This window comes from Neomonachus schauinslandi, chromosome 1 (genome assembly GCF_002201575.2).
Source record: "Neomonachus schauinslandi chromosome 1, ASM220157v2, whole genome shotgun sequence".
Classification (NCBI taxonomy): domain Eukaryota; kingdom Metazoa; phylum Chordata; class Mammalia; order Carnivora; family Phocidae; genus Neomonachus; species Neomonachus schauinslandi.
In genome coordinates, this window is record NC_058403.1 from 78,518,647 (window position 1) to 78,544,940 (window position 26,294).

Below are 26,294 nucleotides of genomic sequence, written 5' to 3' on the forward strand. Positions count from 1 at the left end.
GGTTCTAGGGCCAAAGTGAAAAATATGGGTGTGCCTTTGGCTCAGGGGGGAGGTGGGGTGGGTGCAGATATTTTAAAAAGAGTAAAAGGTGGGTGCTGGGTCACAGGAAACTCATGATTATTTTATCTTAAAAAGGTCTGAAGTGGAAATACTTCATGTTGTTGAGTAAAGTGAGAACTGTGGGCTTTGCATGCCAGCCCTGAGTGGTCATTCTTGCATTAGGGTGTGACAGACCAGAGAAACCAGGGGTACTGCCTTGAGTCCACTCGGTCTCACTCTGACCCGTGCTCCCCAGAATCTTTTGAATAATGGGTCTTAAACACTCTTTCAGCACATCTTAGCTCAAGAAATGTAAAAGGCACACCGTGGCTTACTCCGATCTGAATTCCCAAGTGGTCTTCATTTTGTCTCTCCACGTTGGTCCCTCCACCTCTTCACATCTTCCTATCACATTAGTCAGGCTCACTCACTGCTCCCCAAGTGACTGTGGCTTGGATTAAATGTCTGTTCTATGTGCTTTAGTCTTGACTGCCCAAAGTGATTGCAAGTTCTTTGAGGGCAAGGATTTATGGCTTTTAAAATTTCTCCTTTCCAGGACCTCGCGCTAAGCAAATGGAAGAGCCAATCCTGCACCTGACTCTATTACCCTGAGTAGCGCCAGGACAGCTCCAGCCTCAATGAGCTATTTAATAAGGGTTTTTGGCTCAAGATAATGATCATCTTGGAATCAGAAATTATCTTGATGTGTTTTTTGTAATGACAACATTGATAACAAAGCCGCATTATAAAATGGCATAGTGCAGTTCAAAAGGTTGGAATGCCAGTTCTGTCACATATTAATCGTGTGACCCTGGGCAGGGCGCTGAGAGCTACAGTTTCCTCATTATAAAAGAAAGGTGATCACGGGGACCTCTGAGTGATTGTGAGGATTAAGTTACACACCAAAAGGAAATTGTTTAGCACAGTAAATGGCTATCACAGGCATTTAATGCATGTGTTTTACTACAGAAAATTTAAAATCCCTATCACTTTCTCTTCTCCTGGATTTCTTTTTTTTTATTTTATTTTATTTTATTATGTTATGTTAGTCGCCATATCATACATCACCAGTTTTTGAAGCAGTGATCCACGATGCATCGTTTTCATACAACACCCAGTGCTCCATGGATTTCTATTATCTCCTTTACCCAGATCAGAAAGTTAATTTAAAAATTTTTTTAAAACTTGTTTTGTGGTTAGATGTTTTCTAATAATGAGAAGTTGGTAGACATCCCATTAACACAAGATTTTTTTTCTTTTTCGTAACTGGATCATAAAAAACAAGAATAAGACAAATTAGTCTTCAGTTTAGGCTGGGAATCAGGAGAAGGGAGAAGGGAAGGTAGAGAGTCCCTAGATTGCTGGTAGAAACATGACCCACTAACCGTTAATCTAACACCCATGATGAAGTCTTGGTGGTAAGGAACCTAACTCCTGCCTTGGTTAGCAAGAGCACTCTAGAGCTGGGCTATGAGTTTCCATGACAGAGCCAAAGCACTGGCTCTCTGATCTACTGGACTTTGCTGTAGGATGGGTGTGGCCAAAAGAAGACCACCATGAATTCACCAGGAATGAGAGCATCAAGACTGAACTTTATTTCACCCAGCAACAGAATAGTAGAATGGCATTCTTCTCTTTAACTTTTATCCCTTCTTCTTGTCCTTCCAAGCAGGGCTGGTGATAGATGTTGTCGGGGTTATTGTGGCAGGCATAGAGATTCTGCCCACTGGTCAAGAGAGCTGGCTCTCAGATGCTGGCTCTGCCCCTGCCTCCTGAGGTCGGCCCTTGTACTCGCAGGGCGTTAGGTGCCTCTGTAAGTATAGTAAAACTCTGTTAATCTGTTGTTATCATTCAATAAAAGAAGAGTGAAGCAACCATTTGACAAGATGAGACTTTTTCCTGACATAATTGGTTCTTTATTTAAAAGTACAGAAAATATTGGAAATGAAATAAAAACTCAGAGGTTCAAATGCATCCCATAAACTGAAGTAGCAGTGACACATTCGTCCACAGGTAAGTGTAGCTGTTTAAAGCCCTATCTTGTTTCCCTAGGCAAAAGCGTAGCAAGGGTTATAAAATACACACCTCCCTCATGTTATAAGGCAATTAAAGACAATCATGTTATTCTCTTTTGCAAAAACCAGTGCTCTTCAATGTCATAGCAAAAAGATATGATCATAAAGTGAGGTTAGAGAGGAATTTCCTCATAAAATTTCTGAATGAAATTTGCATCACATCCCATGATATTCCTTGTCAATTATTTAAAAAACGTTTTCCTTGGCAAAACTGCCTCTATACTACTTCCTCTGCTTTCCGTCCTTATCATTAAACTCAGAGTTGCTGAAAGCTCAGGATTACTCAATACAGAGTGGGCAACAAATGAACAAATGGAAAACTCCCATTTGAAAGCCTTGTTGCAAAAGGTACTTAATGAGTAAACGGAAATGACTGACTTACAAGAAACCCTCTCAACTAGAAAGAGAATTATCAGGACAGCTTTGTCAAGTGGGAGTAACTATTTGATATACTAGTCATTCTGGAAACTGAAAGTCAATTAATTTACTTCCCCCTGTCCTCTCTTGGGCCAATCTGTCTTTCTTTCCTGCTACCCCTCTTTAACCTCTAGAGGTTTTATTATTTCTTTTCCCATTAAGAAATTCAGCATTCAGTCTCTTGACTTCCCTTATTTTCACATGTTCAGGGACCACATGCCAAAGTTCATTCAGAATGTCAATAATTGTATGAAAGTCCATGACATACATTTTAAGGTACACATTTGTTGTCAGAAAAGCAAATTGCAATAGGCCATAAGGCACATGAGTTTGTCCATTTTCTGTGTTAGATAAGAAAACTTGCGAGGAAGACCCAGAGGAAATTTAGGATTCTGCACACAGTTTTACATCGTCCATAGAGATTGACGGTGTCCCCATTGGGAGTCTCACCCCTTCTCTCTAAGCTGTTCTGAAGCTTCAGGGCTTTTGTTGTGTTATATCAGGATATTTAGACAATGGGGAGAGGAATGATGAAGTGTTAAAGACTCATGGCGGCATAAATTAAAACAAAGCATCAGTGAGATCGAAATCATGAAATTCTTTCACTTCCACAGCTGGATTCATTCCATTAACTGGCTTCCAGGGGCGCCCGGGACATCTGGGGGAGGTTTTTTCTGGAAAGTCAGATATTAGGTTAAATGAAAGGCTATTTGGCTCTATCTGGATGTCAGGGATCCAATCATCATCACTCTCTGTGGGAGCTGGTGGCGTAGGCATCATGGCTGCAATGAGAGCTGAGTCCTGAAAGTCAGGCACAGTAGCCGCTGTATCAGGCTGGGCTAGGGAAGGGAGGGGTGTTGGCCCTTCTGTCTTCTCTTGTGTCTGTGCAGAAGACGTAGTACTAGCTTCAGAAGAACTTGCCAAATGCTCTGTTTTCCAACCATTGTGCTTTCCATTGTTTTTTCTTTTATTTTTATACTTTCCATGGCCTTGGCCATGTTCATGTATATGTCCATGGGCTAGGCCATGTTCCCTTTGATGTCCATGGCCAAGGCCATGTCTCCCTCGGTGTTCAAGATCATAGTTAAGTTCCTGTGGATGTTCATGACCAAGGCCATGTTCCCTTTGATGTCCATGGCCAAGGCCATGTCCCCTGTGGTACCCATGGCCTTGGTCATGCTCATGTTTATGGCCATGGCCAAAGCCATGTTTTATTTGCTTGTAATGGCCCCAGCCATGCCCATGAGTGTGTCCATGTTCTTTTCCTGAATCCCGCTCTTCATCTTGTACAGGTGCCATGAAAGCGTGAGGTGGACTTACAGTTGTTCCTTCTTCTGTTTTCTCCAAGGGTACTGATCGGAAAGGTGAAAAACCTGGAGGCCTTTTCATCAATATGATCTAAACAGGAAATATTAAGATGAATGCATTACTATGAAAACCATGCTATCAATGAAGAAAGAAGGGACTGAGTCCTGGCAATGCTATCTTTGTTTACAATGGGGCAAATCTATCAGACTTTAAATACTATATTAATATTCCAGAGAGGATGATAATGAATATTTTTTCCTCTTTGGTTGATTTTATAATTTGTGGTTATTGATTATTGTTCTTAATACTCTAAGCTGGAGAGTTTTTCCTTCACTGGGAAAAATTGGGTGGTGGTACCAAATAATCTCTAGGGTACCTTCTAAGCCTATGGTTATGTAAAGCCATGACATATTATTTATTCATTGATACTGTTTCTATTAGCACAATTACTCTTTTTATCCTAAAAGGCACTAAGTGGCTTTATGAGCTGAATATCTAGGGAGCATATAGCCACAACTACTTTGTTGGATGGAAACACATTAGGAATTGTCACCAGCTTGAAACGCAGTCTTTGTATCATGTTTCTATTAGACTCTGTACATACCGACACATGGCAAAAATGTAAATCAGGAAAAAGTAAGAAGAGGCAAATTGCACTGAAGATACGGTCTTGTGGGTTATTTCCACCTACACTTCCACTACCTGTGAGAATGTGATGGTCAGAGGCAGTGTTTGGTGGTACAAAGAACATGGTTTGGAGAGTCAAACAAATCAGACCCTACTAGGAATCAGCATCATAGCGAATAGGGTGGGCTCTGATTTGATCTAGATTTGAATCTGAGCATCACTGGCTTCACTTTTCTCATCTGTAAATAGGATAATAACAGCACCTGCCTCATAGAGGTGTCAGGAGGGAAATATGTGTGAAGCTCTCAGTACAGTGCCTGGGACAGAGAGTACACTTGGTAATGTTATTATTCACCCTAGGAGCTCAGCATCTTTGTAATTTTTAGGATGTCATCCTTGACAATGGGGAAAGTCTTACTTACTTCCCAGGGATCTTTTAAAAATTAAAAAAAAATGATGCAAACTAATGCTTCCTGAACTTGAACATGGTTATGACCTCCTCCCCACCCCCCACCCCCCGCCCCGGGGATCATGTTAAAAATGCAGATTTTGAGTCAACTGATGTGGAGTGGGGGCTGAGATCTGCATTCCTCCCGAGCTCCTTGGCTGTAAGCAGTGGGCATGGGAGAGCAGGGCCTCGCCTCAGGCACACCTTGCAGGTGCACGGCTAGCATGGGCCCTCCACAGCAGGGCCTGCACTTCACCAAGCGAGGGCCCCCTGCCAATGGGACGCTGACAAGGCATGGTAAGTAATTACAAGGACTGCTACTCTCATGTCTAGCCATAAAGAGGTCAGCACAGAAATGGGAGCATTCTTCCCCATTTTAAGAAGATAGTCTCCCAATTCATTTAAATAACGGTTCACTTTCAACCCTCAAATATGACTTTTCAGAATGAGCAAAGTTGACCCGAGCTGACTGCAAATCATACCTTTTTCAGTGGCTGACAGTTGACAGTAGGGTAAATTTTTTTCTCCCAACGTATCACAAAAACTTCGGCTTTACATTCTAGGATTTGCTATCCATGAAGACAGAAGCCAAAAGAAAGAACAGTGTTGTTCATGTGATGCTTAAACAAGTATAAAATATCAAAAAGGTTTCCAGGGAGCAAGTACACAGTTGTGTTACTACTCACTCCGTATTTATTGATCTGGCAACTTTCTGCCAACTCTTCGTTACTTTCCTTGGAACACATGGTTTCCCTGGCTATGAACACAATAGAAAATTTCTCTCCAGCCACCACCTGGATAATTAATTAGCACAAAGTAGGAGCTTAATTAATATTGTATAATAAATCATATGTTTTCACTCTAAGAAGTTTTTGGGTAGAATATTGACATTTTAATTATATACTGAACAAATGAGAGTTACACAGAAAAGTACAAATGTTTGACAACAAAATTTTCAATCTGTGTGCGTGTGAAAAATATTTGGCTAATGACTGGCCTCATTTCCTTTTCAAAATGGGGGTGGAAGCAAGCTATAATTTCTATTTTTATATTTTCCTGAGTTTTATTGTTTAACAGCTGCAAAAGTCACGAATAATTCAAGGGCTCAAGTTGTAATAGAATCTAAGAAAAGTAGGAAGAAAAAGTTAAATATTTTTTTTGAAATGCCTTATCATCCTGACAAATCTTAGGTCGAGAAATACTGAGTTGGTACCAGTATAGAAATTATGTGATTAGAAAAATTATTTGGATTTTCGAGCCTGCTTCTACTTCTTTTTTATATTAAGAATATGCTTTAATCTCTAGCAACAACCTTAATCATTACACAATGCTGTCTTCCATTAAGCAATTTGTGGCCCAATTTTTTTTTTTTTGGTCTAGAAGAAACACACCTCATTTATTTATTTAAGAAATTAAGCTCATGTTTTTAAACTACTCTGACTTCAGCAAAATCCCAGGGATGGCTTTTTAAGTCATTTAAAAATGCCATATCTTATAATTCTTATACCCTGAAAAATACACTTGATAAAAATGTTTTTAAATTATGTATTAAAAAGTTGATGTGGTTTCTAGACCAAGTTATTTGGTATTTAATTCTAGGATTTAAGTGTGTGTGTGTGTGTGTGTATCATGGACTGACTATGTCCCCCACCAAACTCATATATTGAAGCCCTAACCTCCAATGCGATGGTATTGGAAGGTGGAGCCTTTGGGAGGCAGTTAGATTTAGATGAGGTCATGTGGATAGGGCCCTCATAATGGGCTTAGCATCCTTATAAGAAGTGTCTTTAGAAGGGTCTTATAAGAGAGCTCGCTCTCTCTGAAGTTGAAGATACAGCAAGAAGGTGGCCACCTGCAAGCCAGGAAGAGAGCCCTCACCAGGGAACCTAATTGGTTGGCTTTTAGACTTCTAAGCCTTAGGCACTGTGAGAAACAAACTCCTGTTGTTTAAATCACTCAATCTTTGATATTTTGCTATGGTAGTCTAAGCCGACTGTGTGTGTGTGTGTGGGGGGGGGGGGAGCGAGGAAGAGAGAGTGGGAGAGAGAGATTATGTAGCTGTCAAGAGAATACATCATACATATCTGTTGACCTAGAAGGATGACCATTATTGAAAAAATGAAGTTATAGGGTGATAGTACAATCCCATTTTTATAAAAGCAAACCTTAACAGTCTTCCCTATCTCTTTATACTTTGTAAAAACATGGGGAAAGCCTGATGAGAGGCAGATGAGGAAAGCAGAGTTGTAGGAAGAACTAAGCTCCTCTTCCTTCTTTCTTGGCATTGTCTTGCTGGGTAAGCATGGTTAAAATCTTAAGAGAAATATAATAATTAATTTTTAAAACTCCAAGTGTATGTGTAAGTAGAGAGGAAGTTTCTAAGAGGGTTTTAGCATCTATACTTCGGTGATCAAAAATTTTCTTGCTCATTTCAGGGTATTCTTCAATCCAATTTTTTGGCCTTAGAGTTGATCAATGTGATGTTGTCTAAGAAAGTTGACAACATATAATGCTAACCGACAGCTCTCTTCAGGGTCTCTCCTCTCTTCAGAGGAGAGAAATGAAGGAGACCTAATACCATCTTCTGTTTGAGGGCCTCAAGGTCTCATCCATATATCACCATCATTATCAAGTGTTATTCTTATCAGAAGTCTTCCCTGCTGAAATCCACCCTGTCCAAGTTTTGTTTTTAAAATGGAGAACACTATATAGCAATATAAGTTCTAATGGCATTTAAAAATTAAAATTAATGAGCTAGACAGATGTAAATATTCATCAGACCTGAGGATGAGGAAGGCCTTTCTTAGGGGAAGAGCAGAGGAAGGAAACCTAAAGGAAGGGGAAAATGTCTAAATTTGACTAGACAAAAATGAGAACTTACTCTCAAAATCACAGTAAGTAAAGTAGCAAGGCAATTTGGAAAAAATATGACATAGGATCAATAAAAAGTCTAATGCCAAAACAAATGTGCAAAGGACATGAACAGGTATTTCAGGAAAGAAGTTAAAATGATCATTTATCCTGGGGGAAAAAAGTCTACTTCATTAATAACCAAGGATATGCACATTAAAAAAGCAATGCAACATCATTTTTAATCTATCATGTTGGCCAAGACGGAAGCCAGTGATGAGGCCTGCTGTTGGCCAGGTGTGGGGAACATGCAGCCTCGATCACTGCTGGTAGGAATATAATACGAGATCATCAATCAGTGTCTTATACCCAGTTGGTGTGAATGTAAATTGGCATAATTGCAGATAATTTTGTAATTTGGCCATTTGCATTAAGTCTTAGACATATACATATTCCTTGACATCTCCAAGATTTTGTCAAGGAGAAGCTCCTCGATGCGCACACACAGATCCTTGAAGTATATTCATCTGAGCAGAGGCGGGGAGGAACGCTGATGGAAGGGGGCACAGCAGCAGCAGGGGCGGGGCCAAATAAGGGGCATGTGACGCAAACAGCAACCATTCACGTGCGAAAAATGGAGGATTTAAGAAGTTCGCGGTTTCTGAAAGAGGAATAGATATGCATCCACACAGGACTAAACACGCAAAGCCAAGGCAAGACTAAAACTGTAAAAGAAATCTTTCGCAATTTGGCAGATTGGTCATTTGGAGCTTGGCTCTTAGCAAATTCATCTCATGATAAATTGAGTTTTGGTAAAGGGACCGCTTCCACCAAGGCTGCCTTGAATATCTATGTCGGACCAGTCAAACGGCTCTCTCTTTAAACATAAGCATCAGTAAAGATCTATCTCTTAAAAGTAAGTTTGAAATCTTCACAATATTCCAGATTGATTTGGCAATGGAAGTTGCCTTCCATTCACAGCGTTACCTCCTGTGGTTCCCTGGCCTCCTGAGCATAAACAAACATGCATACACTCTAGAGAGTTGAGTCACTAATTTACAGAGAGAACTGGAACTACCAAGAAGACTAAATATTCATGCATGGGAACGCGTGGTTCTCCTCCTGACAGCAAATGTCGGACCTGTAATAAATGGCAGGGCGCTGCACAACTCCTGCATCGTTAAGAACAAGGGACGGTGGGAAGAAAGCAGAGAGGTGGGGGCCAAGAAGAGTGGACGAACAGGAGTAGCATGGATTAGCGTCTTCCGGGAGGGAGCCCCATGCCGGTCCCCTGCCCGAGAGACCAGGGAGAGGGGTCCGGCCTCGGGGACAGGAACAAGCGCCTGAGTAGGAGACAGAGGGTCAGGTTTGATTTACTTTAATACTGTTTGTTTAGAGGTTTTCTTCCAGTCATAAAACTAGAACAGGAAATTGGAAAGATGAGCATAAATAGCCTATTGTGCTGTCACCTAAAAACCACCACTGTGAATAGTCTGAGGCATTTCTTTCTTTTTAGTATGTCTTCTCTACTTTTTAATAACACAAGCGAGGACAGAATGTATGTTCGGTTTTACGGCCTCTTGTTTTTCCCTCCATATTTTAGCACGAGTCATTGCCCACACCAAGAATGCCTCACAAAGATGCTTTCAAATTGCTGCTTAATACTCCATTGCATGGATATGCCAGATATATCAAATCACTTCTAGATTATTGATCATTTTGACAGTTTACCTTTTTTTAGGGGGGGGGGTTTATAGTTAAAGCTACAGTGAATATCACTGTATATAAAGACTCCTTCTAGTTTGTATTTCTAGAAATTAGAAATCTGACTCACTACTGAGCCAAAAGTATGAATTTTTTTAGTGCTATTTCTTTCACCAGATTATAAAGATCATGTTGGTGTGCTGTACCAGTTTGGTTCTATTTTGATTACTTTTCTTTAGCTTGTATTTAGGGAAGCCAGTTTTGAGGTCTAGCATAGGACTCTGTCCATGACTACATTGGTTATAGGCTGCTGGAGTGGAAGGAATCTGGGCTCTGTTAATCCAGCCACTCATTTTTTTCAGATGGGGCCACAAGGGCTGAGTGAGTCTGAGTGACTCCAGGGTCACCCAGGACAGTGGTGGGGCTGTGGTAGAGCTGGGTCTCCTGACCCCCAGAATAGAACACTCCTTAGCTTCGACTGACAGGGCATGGAAAGAGAGATGAATCCCCAGAGGGTACATCTGTAGGAGGGAAATGCAGGCGAGAAACGACATGCAGGTGAGAGTGAAGAATCTGGACAATGACAGACCAAAGGGGCTGAGCCCAAGGCACTAAGCAATGCTACAGTGAAAATGACTCTAGAAACGCAGACAGTAAGTCTTGCTTTTCCTAGCACTGAATTTTGTTAATTATATAATAGTTGCTAGTATTTACAGAGCACTTTGGAGTTTGAAAAGCGATTGACATATACGTTCTTATTTGATCCTCGCCCCTATGCTTTACAAATAGAAAATGGAGAACGTGTTCTAAAGGACTTTTCCAAGATCACACACAAAGAATGCGGTGAGGTTGGCACTTGAAATTCAAATCTCCCAAATCCTATTCCCAGGGTAGCTGGTTCCCAATGCAGAGCCAAGGACAATGGCACAATTAGCAATTCACACCTAGGTTATAATATCATTATTTTTGTGGTGTAATTTACAGACCTGTACTGTTGCCCTTTTCACACTGTCAATCTTGAAATAGAAAGTTCCATTATTCTCTGCATTAAGCTTCATGATGGAATGATTCAGAGCCACCTCCAGCTCTGGGCTGTTGACCGGTATATCTCTGGGGCAGCCAGGGCAAATCTTGGACGGTGGTTGCACAAAATCCTCCCCTGAAAGAAACAGGTTTTAAGTCAGCGTGTGCAGGGGAAGGAAAAGTCTAGCCTAGTAGCTCTCCTGCACGTGATCTGGCATCCCTTTACAGAGGGCCACGTGACAGCCCGAGGCTCAGTCGTGTGTAGACGTTGTCTATCTGACCTTCACCTTAAGGCCTCTCTCTTTTTCTCTTCTCAGAACCAAGTGTGTTAAGGAAAACATTCAATCAGTAGGTATTAGTGTCTCAATCAATATGCTGTACTTTTCCTAAGTTTTTGCATTTTTGATGGAACCACCTGTAAAAAGCAGTGCTTAACTTAAAGGAAGGACTCTCTAGTGGGAAAATTTTAAGTCCTGTGATTCTGGTGAGCAGGCAGCTTCAGTAATGCTTCTCATCATGGAGTGCATACAACTATCCTCCAAGAATGAGAAAAGCCAATTCTTGGTATAAGAAATAAGGACTCGACCATAATTTTACAGTATTTCCCTTTCCCTCCCATTGTAACATGTGGGTAAAAAAAAAAAAAAAAAAACCCAATCTTTAATTGAAAGGATTTTACTTGGGGCGCCTGGGTGGCTCAGTCGTTAAGCATCTGCCTTCGGCTCAGGTCACGGTCCCAGGGTCCTGGGATCGAGCCCCGCATCGGGCTCCCTGCTCCACGGGAAGCCTGCTTCTCCCTCTCCCACTCCCCCTGCTTGTGTTCCCTCTCTCACTGTGTCTCTCTGTCAAATAAATAAATAAAATCTTAAAAAAAAAAAGAAAGAAAGGATTTTACTCTAAGTGGTTAAAAATGAGATGCGGCTTTCCCAATTTACAGCACCTGACATAAGGACATCTTGCACACAGGGAAGACCAGCTGGTGTTGTACCCAGAGGCCAGCCACTTCCCCTTGTAGTCACCATATTCCCTTCTGGCTACTTCCAGAGCAGTCTCAGCTGCACTTGCCACTGCACAGCTGGGGAGAGACGGGGTAAGTTGATCTCGGGAAGGTCTGCTGATCACACAGACTTTGTGGCCCTTCGTGGAAACCAAAGCACAGTTCCTGTGAAAAGACCTAGCCCATTGCCAGGGACCAACATGGGTCATGTCATACCTGGATAGAGTTCACACTTCTGCGAGAAAGAAGCAATTCTTAGCTGAAGATCCATGTGGGCGTGATCTGTACATTCACCGATATCCTGGTTTTTAAAAAGTATATAGGTACATAAAGTAACAACATTTTTAAGAACCTTTAAAGTAAACAACTAGTATAACTAAAAATAGGATGTTGACTTTACAAATCATCACATAGAAAATGAAAACAAAACATAGTCTGATTGCAAAGAGAGAATAAAAGACAATTAGTTAACAGCATCTCCAACAAACACATAGGCACAAACCCACAGAAACGTGAAACAGGATGATGAGAATACCTAGTATAGAAATAATAACCATATAGGTGAACAGATAAAATTTTCTTTTAGCAAGGCAAAGACTTGTAGATTAAGCTAAAAACAAAATTAATGTATTACATCTTCAAGTATAATATATTACAATAAAAAAAGGTTTAAATATAATGGATGAGCAAAGCTATATGAGGCAAATATGACAAAAAGGAGCTAAAGTATTATTAATATTGGAAAAAGTAAAATTCAAGGTAACAAAAAACTCACAAAGGTAGTAATAAAGATTATTTTATTTATATAAAAGATACAGTCTAGAAGCCCAGAATTAAGATACATAAAGCAGAAAACATATAGGAATAGAAATGGATAGAAATCATTGTGGTGGGAAATTTAACACACAACTATAAATCTAAGACAGACCAGGTGGATTAAAAAATAAATAAGGTCATAGGAGACTTGAATAACATAATATTTATTTAAATCATATTCTCATATGACACACATGATTTAAAATGACACTTTCATAAGTATGATGCAAAATTTTTAATCACTTCCACACTAGGTCATAAAAAAGTCTCAATAAATTTATCAAATCAGAAATAATATAGGCCATGTTCTTTGGCCTCAGCACCAAAAAGAAAAAAAAAAACCTCCCTGAAAATTAATATTACATTACTTACATGTTTAAACAAATAAACAAATAAAAACTAACTACTTGGAAATATAAACACACTTGCCTAAATAGTTAGGGTTCCTTAGAAAAGGAAAAAAAATACACAAAATAAAAATGAGAATTCCACATCATATTGCCAGAGCACCATTTAGAGTTAACTCGTGGCTTTATATGCTTTTGTAATTTAAGGAGAGAGGCAAGAAACAAAACAAAACATCCCTAAGACTAGGTGTTTATCTCAAGAAGTTAAAGAAAAGAATAATGAACAGGCTTCAGGAAAATAAGAAGGAGAAAACAATGAAGGTAAAAGCAAAACTGAGAAGTTTGAAAACAGCACTAGCGTTAAAAATAAATTCAAAAGATCATTCTTGGGGTGAGGAAAAAATCAAGTGCATAAAAAAGGCAACATAGCAAAGTATACAAAGAAGTAGAAAAATATAAGAGAATATTATGAACAAGTTTATGATAATTTAAATTCCAAAGAAATAGATAATTTTCTGGAAAATTATAAATAACCAACTGACTTAAAAACAAGAAGAAAACTTGAATGGATCAATGACTGGAGAAGGAGAAAATGCTATTCCTACTCTAAACTTCATTCCACTTCTCACCTTCAAACAACATAGATATTTTATGGAAGAATAATTTTAAAAATTAAAGAAGTATATATATTTCATGTTGTATAAGGTATTTCTGAATATAGAATATTGGCAAAGGTGCCTGGTTGGCTCAGTCAGTAGAGCATGCAACTCTTGATCTCAGGGTTGTGGGTTCGAGCCCACATTGAGTGTAGAGATTACTAAAAAAAAATAAACTTAAAAAAATAAAATAGTGGGTAGGGGGGTGGGTTAGCCTGGTGATGGGTATTAAAGAGGGCACGTATTGAATGGAGCACTGGGTGTTATACGCAAACAATGAATCATGGAACACTACATCAAAAATAATGATGTAATGTATGGTGATTAACATAACATAATAAAATTTAAAAATCTATTAGCTAAATAAATAAATAAAATAAATAAAATAGTGGCAAACTATTTTCATTCTATAAAATTATAATCCTGATACCAAAACCTGAAAAAATAGAATACACATACAAACACACACCTAGAAAACCATTAAACACCTTTCACTTATAAATATAGATGTCGAATTCCTAACCTAGAAATAGAATCCAAATGTACATCTAAAGAATAATTAAACTAAACAAATAGAGTTTAGTTTAGGAACCTAAAGATTACTTTAGGAAAGCTGTCAAAACAACATAACAGATTAAATTAGGAAAACATAATAGATACTTTAATATCTGTTCTAAACCATTTCCTGAATTCAATACCAATTCCTTATTTAAGAACAAAATGAAAAGAATAAAACTCTTTAAAGAACAGGAATGTAAGGATGCTTCCTTAACATGACAAAGAATGTCTACCTGGAACCCACAGCACATATTATGCATAATGACAAAATCTTAGAGGCTTTCCCAATATAATCAGGAATAAAACATGATGGTGTGTGATGATCACTGTTATTTCAAAAATTATGTCTGTTTGTTTGGGTCAATTCATTAAAACATAGAACAAAAAAAATGAGCATCAGAAAAGAAAATAAAAGTATTTTTTACATAAGATATTATTGTATATCTAGAACAATCAAAAGAATCAATGAAAAGCTGTTAGAGCTAATAAGAATTCAGTGAAGTTGCTGAATGTAAGAAAAATGCACAAAAAAGTATACATTTGTATCTAATAACTTATTAAAAAGAAAATAAAAACAAAAGGATTTAATTCCTGATAGCAATAACCAAAAACAACAAAAAAAACCCAAAACAAAACCTAGAAATATCATTAGTGAGCAATATTCTGGGTATATATAAAGAAAATCCCACAATTTTCGAAATATAAACTGAAACTTGTCTAAATAGAGATGTATACCAAATTCTTGACTAAAAAGACTAAATAAGAGTTTGTATGCCACTTCTCCTCAAATTACTTTAGACATGTAATGGAATCCCAATCTATGTGACAATACAAGTTTTTCTCACAAACTTTTTCTAAGTTTGGTTTTGAAGATATAGACACTGGATAATAAATCACATATTTAAACTTTCTATGAATCTATGACTGCTAAAACATGGTGGTGTTGGTACAAAAACAGAGAACAGACTTTTTGGAAGAGATTACTATGGAACGAAGGTTGTCATGAATTTATGTAGAAGGAAAGACTGTTGAGATATCTGGTTATTCTCTTTAAAAGATTGGAAAAAAAATCACAAGATACATCAAAATTAATTCCAGATAAGATCGAAAGTTACATTATAAAATATTGACCGTAGACAAACTAGAAGAAAAAAAATAAAGTGATTGCTGAGCAAATGGTGGAAAAACTCAAATGAAAATATTGGTAGATTTGGCAACCTGTAAACAAAAACTATTCGTAAGTCAGAAATACCATAATGAAAACTAAAAAGGAAACCCCTGAGAAAATATGACAAAGCACTGATACCTTTACTATAGAAATATGATTTTCCAAATCTTTTAAGATTTATTCCAAAGAGAAATGGGCAAAGAATATAGAAGACAATTTATAAATTCAATCCATAAATTTCTAACAAGATATGAAAATATAGTGGTTAAATAAATGCATATTAACTACATTGTTGACTGATAAAATGAAACTAAAAAGGTTTTTGTCTACGAAATTAGCTAAGTTTTTTTTTTTTTAATCTCATGACTTTTTTACTTTTTTTTTTTTAAAGTAAACTCTACCCCTAAGGTGGGGCTTGAACTCATGACCCTAAGATCAAGAGACGCATACTCTGCCAACTGAGCCAGCCAGGCACCGCTAAGGTTTTTTTTTTAATACTGAATTCTATCAGGGGTATACATTGCTGATAGAATATAAATTGATGTATTCAGCAAACAACCTATATATATCAAGAGTTTTAAGAGCTTTTTGAAAAAACTGAAGTTTGGGGCGCCTGGGTGGCTCAGTCAGTTAAGCATCTGCCTTTGGCTCAGGGTCCCGGGATCGAACCCCACGTCAGGCTCCCTGCTCAGCGGGGAGTCTGCTTCTCCCTCTCCCTCTGTCTGCCGCTCTGCCTACTTGTGCTCTCTCTCTCTCTCTGTCAAATAAATAAATAAAATCTTTTCAAAAAGAAAAAAACTGAAGTATAATTAATATCCTATTAGTTTCAGGTGTACATCATAGATCAGAACGTCTGGGGGGATGGCCTGGGAATAGGCAGTTTTTTAAGGCTAGCTGAGTGATTCTAATATGCAACGTGGCCCGAGAAAACTATTTATGAAACCTCTCAAATCAGTGCTTTTCAGACTTTAGCATGCAAATAAATCACCGGAGAATCTTGTTAATATGCAGATTCTGATTTAGTAGGTAGGGGTGGAGTTGAGCTCCTGCTTTTCTAACAGCCCCCCTGGTGATGCTGACACTGCTGCTCCTTGCGATACACTTTGGATAGCGTGCCTCAGACTATAGCAGTTGTGGGCAAAACATTTCACTTCTATTTCATGTCCTTGAACGATGCTAACCCCTCTGTAAGACAGGTGTTGCTATTCTTCTTCTTCTTCTTCTTCTTCTTTTTTTTTAAAGATTGTATTTATTTATTTGACAGAGAGAGACACAGCCAGAGAGGGAACCCAAGCAGGGGGAGTGGGAGAGGGAGAAGCAGACTTCCCACTGAGCAGGGAGCCCGATGTGGGGCTCGATCCCAGGACCCCGGGATCATGACCTGAGCCGAAGGCAGACGCTTAACGACTGAGCCACCCAGGCGCCCCTCCTTTGCCCATTTTTAAATTGGGTTGTCTTTTTGTTGTTGCAATGTAGGGGTTTTAATAATATATTCTTCATACTAAACCCTTATCAAATAAGGGATTATTGTGTCCCACTCTGTGGGTTGTCTTTTTACTCTCTTAATGCCATCCTTTTAATTTTTTCCCCAGTTATGAAATAAACACATGCTTCATCAGAGACCTTGAGAAGTACTGAAGAGTTCCAAAAGTATGAAGAATTAGAAAAAGCACCTAAATTTCCAACTGAAAGTTAACTAATTTTATGTTTTGGCATATTAGTTTCTCATCACTTTTTATACTTACGTTTACCTTATATTTTTGAATGACTGTATATATAGTTTTGTTCCCTTTTTTTACTTAACATATTATAGTCATTTTACTAGTCACTAAAACCTAGAAATGTAATTTTAATGGCTGCACACATTCTACCACAGATACACTGTAATTTACTTAACCATTCCCTACTGTTGAAGATATGTCACTTCCAATGTTTTTCTATTAATAATAATGCTGAAATTACTTCTGTCTGGATTTCTCATTTTCTTCCCATGTAACAGAATTCTAGAAGTTGAATTTTCAGGTTAAAGGGCTTGCTTAAAGCATAGTCTTCTGCTACTATGCCAATATCCCTGGGGAAGTCATCATGCCTTGGCCATCTTAACATGCACTAATGACTGTCACCTCGAGATACTCTCTTTTAACATAATTTTGGTTCAGACAATGGATATCATCCCAAAAAGGGTCACTAAGGGATAGAGACTCGGGATGTGTTTATTGGAGATAAAGGCAGGGGAGGAAAGGTGAGAAAACAAGCAGAGAGGGACTGTTCTGGGTAGAGCTTGGGAGTAAGGATATGGAGCACATGGGGAAGAAAAGGAGACAGGAGAGTGAAGGCATGAAAAGACAGACTTAATCATGGCGTCATAGTCTCAGGCTCTCCTAGTCCCTGCTTACATCTGTAAGTGCTCTGCTGGATGTGCAGATTCCTGGACTAGGTGGGAAGGGCAGCTTGACCAGTGTGTGAGCTTTGGAGTTCCCAAGGGAATGTGAATCAGTGAATGTCATCTAACATCTTAGTGACTGAGACTTCCTACACAGCTGAGCGTTCCCTCACCTGGAAAGACTGGACACAAAGTGCTAAGAATTTTGTAATTAGATTTTTGCCTACTTACACCATTCAAAAGGGACTTGCAATCTGGAGTTAAGAATAGAAAATTCTCCTTGGAACAATTCGTTTGCGCAATTGAGTAAGTAATTTCATAGTTCCATCCAGCCACCACCTGAAACAGTTTTGGAGCAAATATTTAAAAGACAGTTTAAACATCATTGACAGCATTATGAGGTGCAGAGAATGTCGCCTGGCATATTGTAAGTGCTCAAAAATATGAACGATGATTATTACTAGGCAGAAGTCATTTCTGAATAAATAGCAAACACTTTATGACTCTCACTCTGTCCACACAACCCCCACACCCTGCACCCCCACACATCTAACAACAGAAAGCAATATACATGTGGAGTTACTCTAGTTCCCTAAGTAAGACCTAGCAGTATTTCCTCGCTAGGCAGCAGGAAGAAAAGCTTCCACTGAATTTGTGAAATTTCGAGCTTGCGTGGCCTTTACTGGTAGAGCGTCAGGTTCCCAGACTGCCAGGCAGGAAGATTTCTCCTGCTTCATCCTGGACTAGTTGCACCCTGATACAGCTGGACATGGACATAATTGAGCAGAACACAGGTCTCGCGTGAAAGCAAATCGGAAGGTCTATTAAAAGCTGGGCATGTTACTGACCAGAGTGAGTCCTTCATAATTAGAGGCCGAAATACAAAGGACCTAGTCAACTGTCAGTAGAGGCTTAGTGAACTGAGGCAACGAAAAAGACCAGATTTACAAGTTTTTACTTTTTTTTCCCCCCTGATGATATGGAACCTAGAATTTAGAGGATATCCAGAATTTTTAGGTATAACTTAATTTTTGGAGCCATGTTTGACTCATGATAGGTGGGTAATGATACAGTTTTCTTAAAGCCTTAAGGACAGAATAACTTTTCCATTTCACGGTCTCTGCAAAGAACACGTAATACCGACTACAGGTGCAAAATGAACAATTAAAGAACAAACCTGTCTGTGGGCCCTTTTCACTTCTCTAAGAGCAAAGAGGTGGGAATGATCCGTGTTGTTGTTAAAATGTTCAATGGCATGTCTTAGAACGGGTTCCAGGTCAGGGCTCGCAGTCGAGATGGGGTGCACACAGCCAAGGCAATCATACTGAGCTCTCACCACAGGGCCCTCGGCTTGACAAAGAGCAGGCAAAGGGGCAGCATTAATGAGTGAGACTTGCGTTTAGATACACTGCCCTAAATAAGTAAGATAATTTGGAAAGCCCTCATAAACTTTCCAGTAAATCCTAGTATGCATTAAAAAAAGAGGATGCAAGACTGCTCTCTAGCCAGAACAATAAACCTCTCATTCGCTTAGGAACATCTTACACACATACTAGGGTGCATAGTTATTTTAAATTTATTTAAAAGTAATTTTAAATTATAGAAGCAACATGGACTTATCCTCTTACGAAAAGTAAAACATTGGGGCGCCTGGGTGGCTCCATCGGTTAAGTGTCTGACTCTTGATTCGGCTCAGGTCATGATCTCAGGGTCGTGAGACGGAGCCCCGTGTCTGGCTCCACACTCAGCAGGGAGTCTGCTTGAGATCCTCTCTCTCCCTCTGCCCCTCCGTGTCCTCCACCCCCCCACACACTCTCTCACGCTCTCTAAATAAATAAATCTTTTTTGAAAAAGTAAAACATAATAGATAAATTATTATTATTTTTTTTAGCACGAATTAAAGCTCCTCAAAGCCTGGTTCAGAGTATAATACATTTTGTATCAATTCAATCCAACCAACATGTTTTGCATCCGCTGTCACGCGCCAGGCGCTGAGCTAGGCTCCATGGGTACACTAATTTGTTAGTAATGATGGCTGGTGTGAAGCAGTTGGGCAAAAGTCAAGTGAGAGACAAAGAACTGCAGATGGATCATTTCAACATGATTTAGCCCCTCTGCCATTTTCGGAAAGGAGCCAATAAGGAGCCACTGCTCCATCCTTAGATCCCAAAGGAATTGTGTTTATTCAGCGTCTACAATACCAACTCTGCTATTTAGTAGTTGTGGGATCTTAGGCAAGATACCTAACTGCGGGGGGCCTCAGTTTCTTACCTGTAAAGCGGGGATATTAATGCCTACCTCCTAGAGTTGGGAGGATTAAGTAAGTTAATATATGTGAAGCACTTAGAACTGTGGCGGGCAGTAAATGCCCAGTAAATGTTAGCTCTTATCACTTGTATCCTGGTTAGCCTTACTAGATGATGACGATGGGACCTTCAGAAACATCTTCCAGTTGCAGTCTACAACAACCCTCTGATGCAGAAATCGTTGTTATCCCTTACCCCCTTTTAGAGATAAGAGGAAAGCCGAGAAGGTGAGGAATTTGGAAAGATTCTAGGCCAAGTCCGACCTCAAAGCCTGTGCTTTTCTCCCTCCCTCTTGGCCTACAGTTGAAGGCAGTTATCGTGTCTTCTGGTCCCTTCTCAGAGCGTCTGCACATGCCCGATACAATGCCGCAGTCAGGAGGAGAGTCAGGATAGCGCGGAGGGGATGATTGGCCTGAGCTCGGCCCTGATCTAGGACTCTGCCGCTCCCCCACCCCACCCCCAAGGCATTGCTGGTGCCACCTCGGGGACGGGGCCTTCCTCTAGGCTGTGCTCCTGACACCACAGAGAACAGGTTCCTTGTCCCCCAGGGCTACCTGGAGTGATCTGGCAGGTCTGCGTAGCCACGGAGAATTTCATATTCCCTCTCTTCCCCACCGTGGCGGAGCATTCTCCTGTGGCCTAAAAAGGAAAAAAAAAAAAAAAAAAAAAGGAGAGAGAGACCATTTATCTTCACCTTTCAGATGGAGAAGTCCACCTAGTACTATGGCTCAATATAGCTTTTCCTTTTTTTTTTTGAACTTGCCAAGATTTTTTTAAACAGTTTTGAGACGCAAGAATGAAAGTTTTTGTAGCCTCATGATTATTTTGGCAAGGCACTGATTTCTCGAGACGTTGGAGGAGGGGCAGGAAAAAGGCGAGGTTTTAAAACAAGTTTCCTTTTCACCAAAATGGATGCAGTGCCTTAGAGCGAGCCTGCCAGGCTCTCCTCTTGATTTTCCTTTCAATTTCGGTGTTGAAAGCACGGGCAGGGGGCCAGTGTTGTGACACGCAGGCGCGGATCCCGGGACTGGGGAAAGAGCGGCTTCCATCGGGCAAGACACCCCCCGCACTCGCCCCCCGCACTCGCCCCTCATTAAGGCAAACAACCAGCTGTGCTGGGCCAGGCACTTGCTAGGCATTTGGTTGAGGTAGGCATTGCCAGCAAAAGAAGGTTGTTTGTATACGTGTCTCATTTCATCCTCCAACAACCTGATGAGGTCAATGTCATCTCCCCTTGAAGAGGCAACACGGAGGGAGGTTCTGGGGTGTCAGTTGGTGGGAAGCAGAGCCTATGCAATGAAAGCATCCATGCTGTCTCCTCAGCAGCCCTCGATCTTGGCCCAAATGTTGATCTGTTGTCTCTTTGGGACCCGGTCCCCTGCCCTAATTGGTCATTAGAGTCCCCGTCTCTTGAGAGGGCTTTCTCTATGTCTCACTGCTGGCCTCTTCGTGTTCTGACATAGAGAACGAGAACACGGGCGCCGAGCCTTGGCTTTTCTACGCATTTGAGGGTTTATGCGCATCCCTTACAAAGAGGCCTAACAATACTAACCATCTCCAGCTCTGGTGACAGAATTTGACAGTCTCGACAGAGAACACTGGGGGCTCAGGAACCATCAACCCACTTACAGCTTGTGCAGATTCTTTGTAGTCACAATCCTGCCAGGTTTTGCCACTTTGAACAGAACAATTTCCTTCCCTGATATGGTACTTGAAGGAATAAAACGTGTCAGGGTCATCCTGAAAAAAACAACCAGAGACATATAACTGACCCAAGAGCAAATAATTTGAGTGAGATCTAATGCAGATATGAGTATTTGATCTTGATTTAATTCAGTGAGACCGAAACATTTCTTAAAAATACTTAAAGTTGGGGCGCCTGGGTGGCTCAGTTGGTTAAGCGACTGCCTTCGGCTCAGGTCATGATCCCAGGGCCCTGGGATCGAGCCCCGCATCGGGCTCCCTGCTCGGCGGGCAGCCTGCTTCTCCCTCTCCCTCTGCCCCTCCCCCCTCTCATGTGCTCTCTCTCATTCTCTCTCTCTCAAATAAATAAATAAAATCTTTTTAAAAAAATTAAAATAAGAAAGTTATAAAGAGTTACTTAGAAGTGTTCGTAATATATTTATAAATACATGTTTGTAAGTTACAAAGTGGTATCTATAGTATTAGCCCATTTTTGTAAAAACCAATTTATAGGTACATATATGATTCTTAAAAGTCTGGAAAGTTATGAAGCAAAGCTATTAAAATGTTTGTCTTTCGGTGGTGGGAGTACAGCTGCTCACTTCTTTAAACAAATGTTTGTGAGTTGTCTTTTTAAAATATAAACATATTTATTTTACAGTGAGGAAACAAATAAGAGGCCACTTCTCATTTTCAAAAAAATGTTATCTCTGGATGGTGGATTAATTTTTGGTAATTTCAGTATTTTTATTTGCCTTATTTTTTCTAGCATGACATGAGATAATAAATAAAACTTTTAAAGTGCAAGGCACTTTAAATACCTAACTGTGAGACCTGAAAATATAAAACTCCTAGAAGAAAGCACAGGCAGTAATTTCTCTGACATTGGCCTTGGCAACATCTTTCTAGATGTGTCTTCCCAGGCAAGGGGAACAAAAGCAAAAATAAATGATTAAGACTACACCAAAATAAAAAGCTCTTGCACAGCAAAGAAAACCATCAACAAAATGAAAAGGCAACCTACTGAATTGGAGAAGGTGTTTGCAAATGATATATCTGATAAAGGGTTAGCATCCAAAATATATGAAGAACTTATACAACTCAACACCAAATAAAACAAATAATCCAATTAAAAAATGGGCAGAGGACCTGAATAGACATTTTTCCAAAGAAGACCTATAGATGGCCAACAGACACATGAAAAGATGCTCAACATCACTAATCATCAGGGAAATGCAATTCAAAACCACAATGATATATCACCTTACATCTGTCAGAATGACTAGAATCAAAAAGACAAGAAATAACAAGTGTTGGTGAGGACATGGAGAAAAAGGAACCCTCTTGCACTGTCAGTGGGAATGTAAACTGGTGCAGCCATCATGGAAAACAGTATGAAGCTTCCTTAAAAAGAATTAAAAATAGAAATACCATATGATCCAGCAATCCACTACTGTGTATTTACCCAAAGAAAACAAAAACACTAATGTGAAAAGATATATGCATCCATATGTTTACTGCAGCATTATTTACAGTAGCCAAGATATAGAAGCAACTCCAATGTCCATCAATAGATGAATGGATAAAGAATATGTGTGTGTATATATATATACGCCTTGATGTATACATATCTATATAATGGAATATTACACAGCCATACAAAAGAATGAGATCTTGCCATTTATGACAACATGGATGGACCTACAGCATATTACGCTAAGTAAAATAAATCAGACAGGAAAGACAAATACCATATCATTTCACTTATATGTGGAATCTAAAAAATGAGACAAATGGACAAACCAAAAGCAGAAACAGACCCCTAAATACAGAGAACAAACTGACGGTTGCCAGGGCAGAGGAGGGTGGGGATGGGTAAAATGGGTGAAGGGGAAAGGGAGTTACAGGCTTCCAGGTATGGAATGAGTAAGTCACGGGGATGAAAGACACAGCCTAGGGAATATAGGCAATGATACCGTCATAACGTTGTATGGTGACAGAGGGGAGTTACGCTTGTAGTGAGCATCGTATAGCATATAGAGTTGTCAAACCATTATGTTGTACACCTGAAACTAGTGTAACTCTGTGTGTCAACTACACTTCAATTAAAAAAAAGAAAGTGCAAAGGTGTTGAGTTAGGTGAGCTTTCCAAATGGGAAATCCTGGCATTCAAACAGCAAGGGACCAGAGAGGTGATGTTGTCCAGCCCATCACTTTGCAGGTGAAAGAAAGGAAGCCCCAAGTAGACGGGCAGGGCTGAGGCAGCCCGCACACCTTGAAAAGGCAGAACCGGCCCCAGATCCCAAGTCTCCTGACTCTCAGAGCCTGCTTGCATCACTTTATTTGCATCTGGGATGATTGAGTCGAACAACATGGTCTCCCAAGTTCCTTCCAAGTCTCAGATTTTGATAAAGAAGTAGGCAGTAGTGGTATAGATGGTGCCCATATGGCAAAGTAAAGCATGATTCCATGGACATTTTAGAACAAAAAAGCACATTTGTCATGGATGTCACCCAACGAAGAAAACACCAATCAACTGTTGCTTGAGAGGACCAGGACCAAATGTCTACATCATTACACTAGTTTGTGAAACAGAATGGCTCAATTTTACTTTCAGGAAAAAAAAAAATCATGTCCCGTGGGCTTTTTTCTTTATCCTGATCATGTCAAATGACTGGACTTTTCTCCTCTGCCAAAGTAAACAGTTACTTTACTATGATAGGCACAGAGTTTTATAGTGAAATTCATTTAAACAAACTATCGAAAGACTAGTATTTTTTGAAATCACACATACTGTCAGGATTTGTCTCCAACCTGTGTGCATCAATTAGTTATAAGAAATATTAAAAACCATCTAGAACGTCACTGTTACCCTTGATGCATTCAGCCATACGGACTGATCGACATTTTGTCTAATGCATGCTAATCTCATTTCTGCCTCCTCTTAGATGTAACTCTCCCTTCCCCCTAGCTTTCTTGAGGTATAATTGACAAATGAAAATTGCATATGTCAAAAGTTTGCAATGTGATGAGATATATATACATATATACACATACATTGTGAAGTGATTGTCACAAACAAGCTGATTAACACATCCATCGCCCAATATAGTTACCTTCTGTGGGTGTGTATGTGTGGTGAGAACACTTAAAATCTAGTCTCATAGCAAATTTCAAGTATACACTACAGTATTATTAACTATAGTCACCATGCTGCATCTTAGATCCCGAGGACCTGCTCGTCTTATAACTGGAAGTTTGTACCCTGTGACCAGCACCCTCCGTTTCCCCCAGCCTGAGCCCCTGGCAACCACCATTCTACTTTCTGCTTTGGTGAGTTAGACATTTTTTTAGATTCCACATATAAGTGAGATCACGCAGTATTTGTTAGACATAAGCATTCCCTCCCCACCTGTGGTCTGGAGGTCTTCATATTTTCTAATGGGTGACCAGTCCTTAGGCTGGTCACCCAGTAAGTCCTTTTGTTGCGGTCCCATTGAGTTCCTGGATTCTCCCACTCTGAATAGTTTCTTTCAAATGATTCCATCTACCTTTGTCTCATTACACCCTGCCTTCCTGATCACCCAGGAAGCCAAGCTTGGCCGCCTGAGGGCTAGTCATACCCTGCCCTGCACCCCCGGGGCCAAAGAGTGGTGTTGATCTTTTCTCAAAGCTGTAAGCTTCTACCTTTGCTTCTCAGTTCTTTGGTGATTGTTGGTGTTGGTGGTGGTGGTGGTGTTGGGGTGTGTGTGTGGGGGGGGAGGGGCTGGGCTCCGAGTGACAGCACACATCTCAAATGGCCTCAAAGTAAGACACAGCTCACTCACCGTCCTGACGACCTCAGTTACACGGTACAACACAAACTGGTTGCCGCTTTGATTTCTACTATTATATTTCTTCAGCGCAGTGTCCACCGCCTTAAATAAGTCCTCGTCATCACAGTCGATTTCTTGTGAGGACTCCTGGGTTAAACTTGGTAGCAGCCTGGAGCAGACAAAAAGCAAGGCAAGTAATTTCATGATTTAGCAGTCTCCCTCCAGAAGCCGAGGGATGGTTTCACCAAGAATCGGGCGCCAACTTGGACGCCGATTTTAGCTATTCCCAGCCTTTTATTTCTGTATGTGCGTCTCTCTGCCTCAGCGCTCCCAAATCTGGTGGATTCCTGCCCGCCATACGCAATTCACCCTATTTCCAAAGGACAAATGGCTCTGTTGGGTTATCCAAGCAGATTTCAGGCTGAAACATTACAACACTGGGGTTGTTAACCTGCTTGTTTGCATTCAGGAAGCACGTGGGAGCACAGAGCACATTTCCAGGTGATTGCACAATGTTGTATAACAAATCAGAACAGAAACTATTAAAGGAGGAAAAAAACACCAATCACCTGTTATTCCCTTTCCCAAATGACTTTCCCAAAGCCCTTTATGAAGGTCACTACATGGGACAACAATGTGACAATGAGTACAATGTACAGATACCTTTTAATCATTTCTTTGCAAGATATCTAGCTGCAGAAAAGCAGGCTGCTACCAATCACGTTGCATGCCTGGGGAGCCCACGCATAGGGACATAGTGCATGCCGGGAGTCCCACACCAGGACGCCGGGGCAACTAAAAGTAAAATATGCGCATCCTCTCTGGTCTCTGGTCAAGTCAGCCTCTCTCCACTCAATTGTATTCGTTCTAGAAAGGAAAATGCTCCCCAGGGTGGAGGAGACAGGAGACAAGCATAAGAAGAGATGTGTTGAGTGAAGCCCTGTGTCCCTCATCCTTGCATCTTGTTTCTGGTGTGGTGGATTTGGGTGTCTACTCACCAAACCTAAGGAACCTTTCTGATAAACCCCAAGATCTGATTCCAACTCCTCCTGCACTGTGCGCTGTTAGACATCT

The 26,294-nt window shown here is 40.2% G+C and overlaps 1 protein-coding gene across 3 annotated transcripts; it reads right to left on the reverse strand.

The window, feature by feature from the left end:
* Positions 1-1,646: 1,646 nt before the first annotated feature.
* Positions 1,647-25,640, reverse strand: KNG1 (kininogen 1). 3 transcript variants are annotated; one of them, XM_021692724.1, is made up of 11 exons: positions 25,233-25,640; positions 21,352-21,462; positions 20,277-20,361; positions 18,594-18,766; positions 17,648-17,755; positions 11,705-11,789; positions 10,455-10,627; positions 5,601-5,708; positions 5,397-5,483; positions 3,852-3,929; positions 1,647-1,850 (listed from the first exon to the last, which is right to left on the reverse strand). In XM_021692724.1, exons 1-11 carry the CDS (start codon positions 25,422-25,424, stop codon positions 1,770-1,772), a joined length of 1,281 nt encoding a protein of 426 aa, XP_021548399.1. In that variant the 5' UTR covers positions 25,425-25,640; the 3' UTR covers positions 1,647-1,769. The 3 variants fall into 3 exon arrangements, with proteins under 3 accessions (XP_021548399.1, XP_021548400.1, XP_021548398.2); XM_021692725.1 differs by lacking the exon at positions 17,648-17,755 and having other exon boundaries at positions 1,770-1,850; positions 25,233-25,424; XM_021692723.2 differs by lacking the exon at positions 1,647-1,850 and having other exon boundaries at positions 2,807-3,929; positions 25,233-25,424.
* Positions 25,641-26,294: the final 654 nt, after the last annotated feature.

Excerpts from the sequence above, each read along its gene's own strand:
- KNG1 (XM_021692723.2), bottom strand. The coding sequence starts at position 25,424 with ATGAAATTACTTGCCTTGCTTTTTGTCTGCTCCAGGCTGCTACCAAGT. Across the intron at positions 18,767-20,276 it reads GACCTGCCAGATCACTCCAG|CCGAGGGCCCTGTGGTGAGA; the intron begins GTAGCCCTGGGG and ends CTCTTTGTCAAG. Across the intron at positions 17,756-18,593 it reads TGAAAAGGGCCCACAGACAG|GTGGTGGCTGGATGGAACTA; the intron begins GTTTGTTCTTTA and ends AAACTGTTTCAG.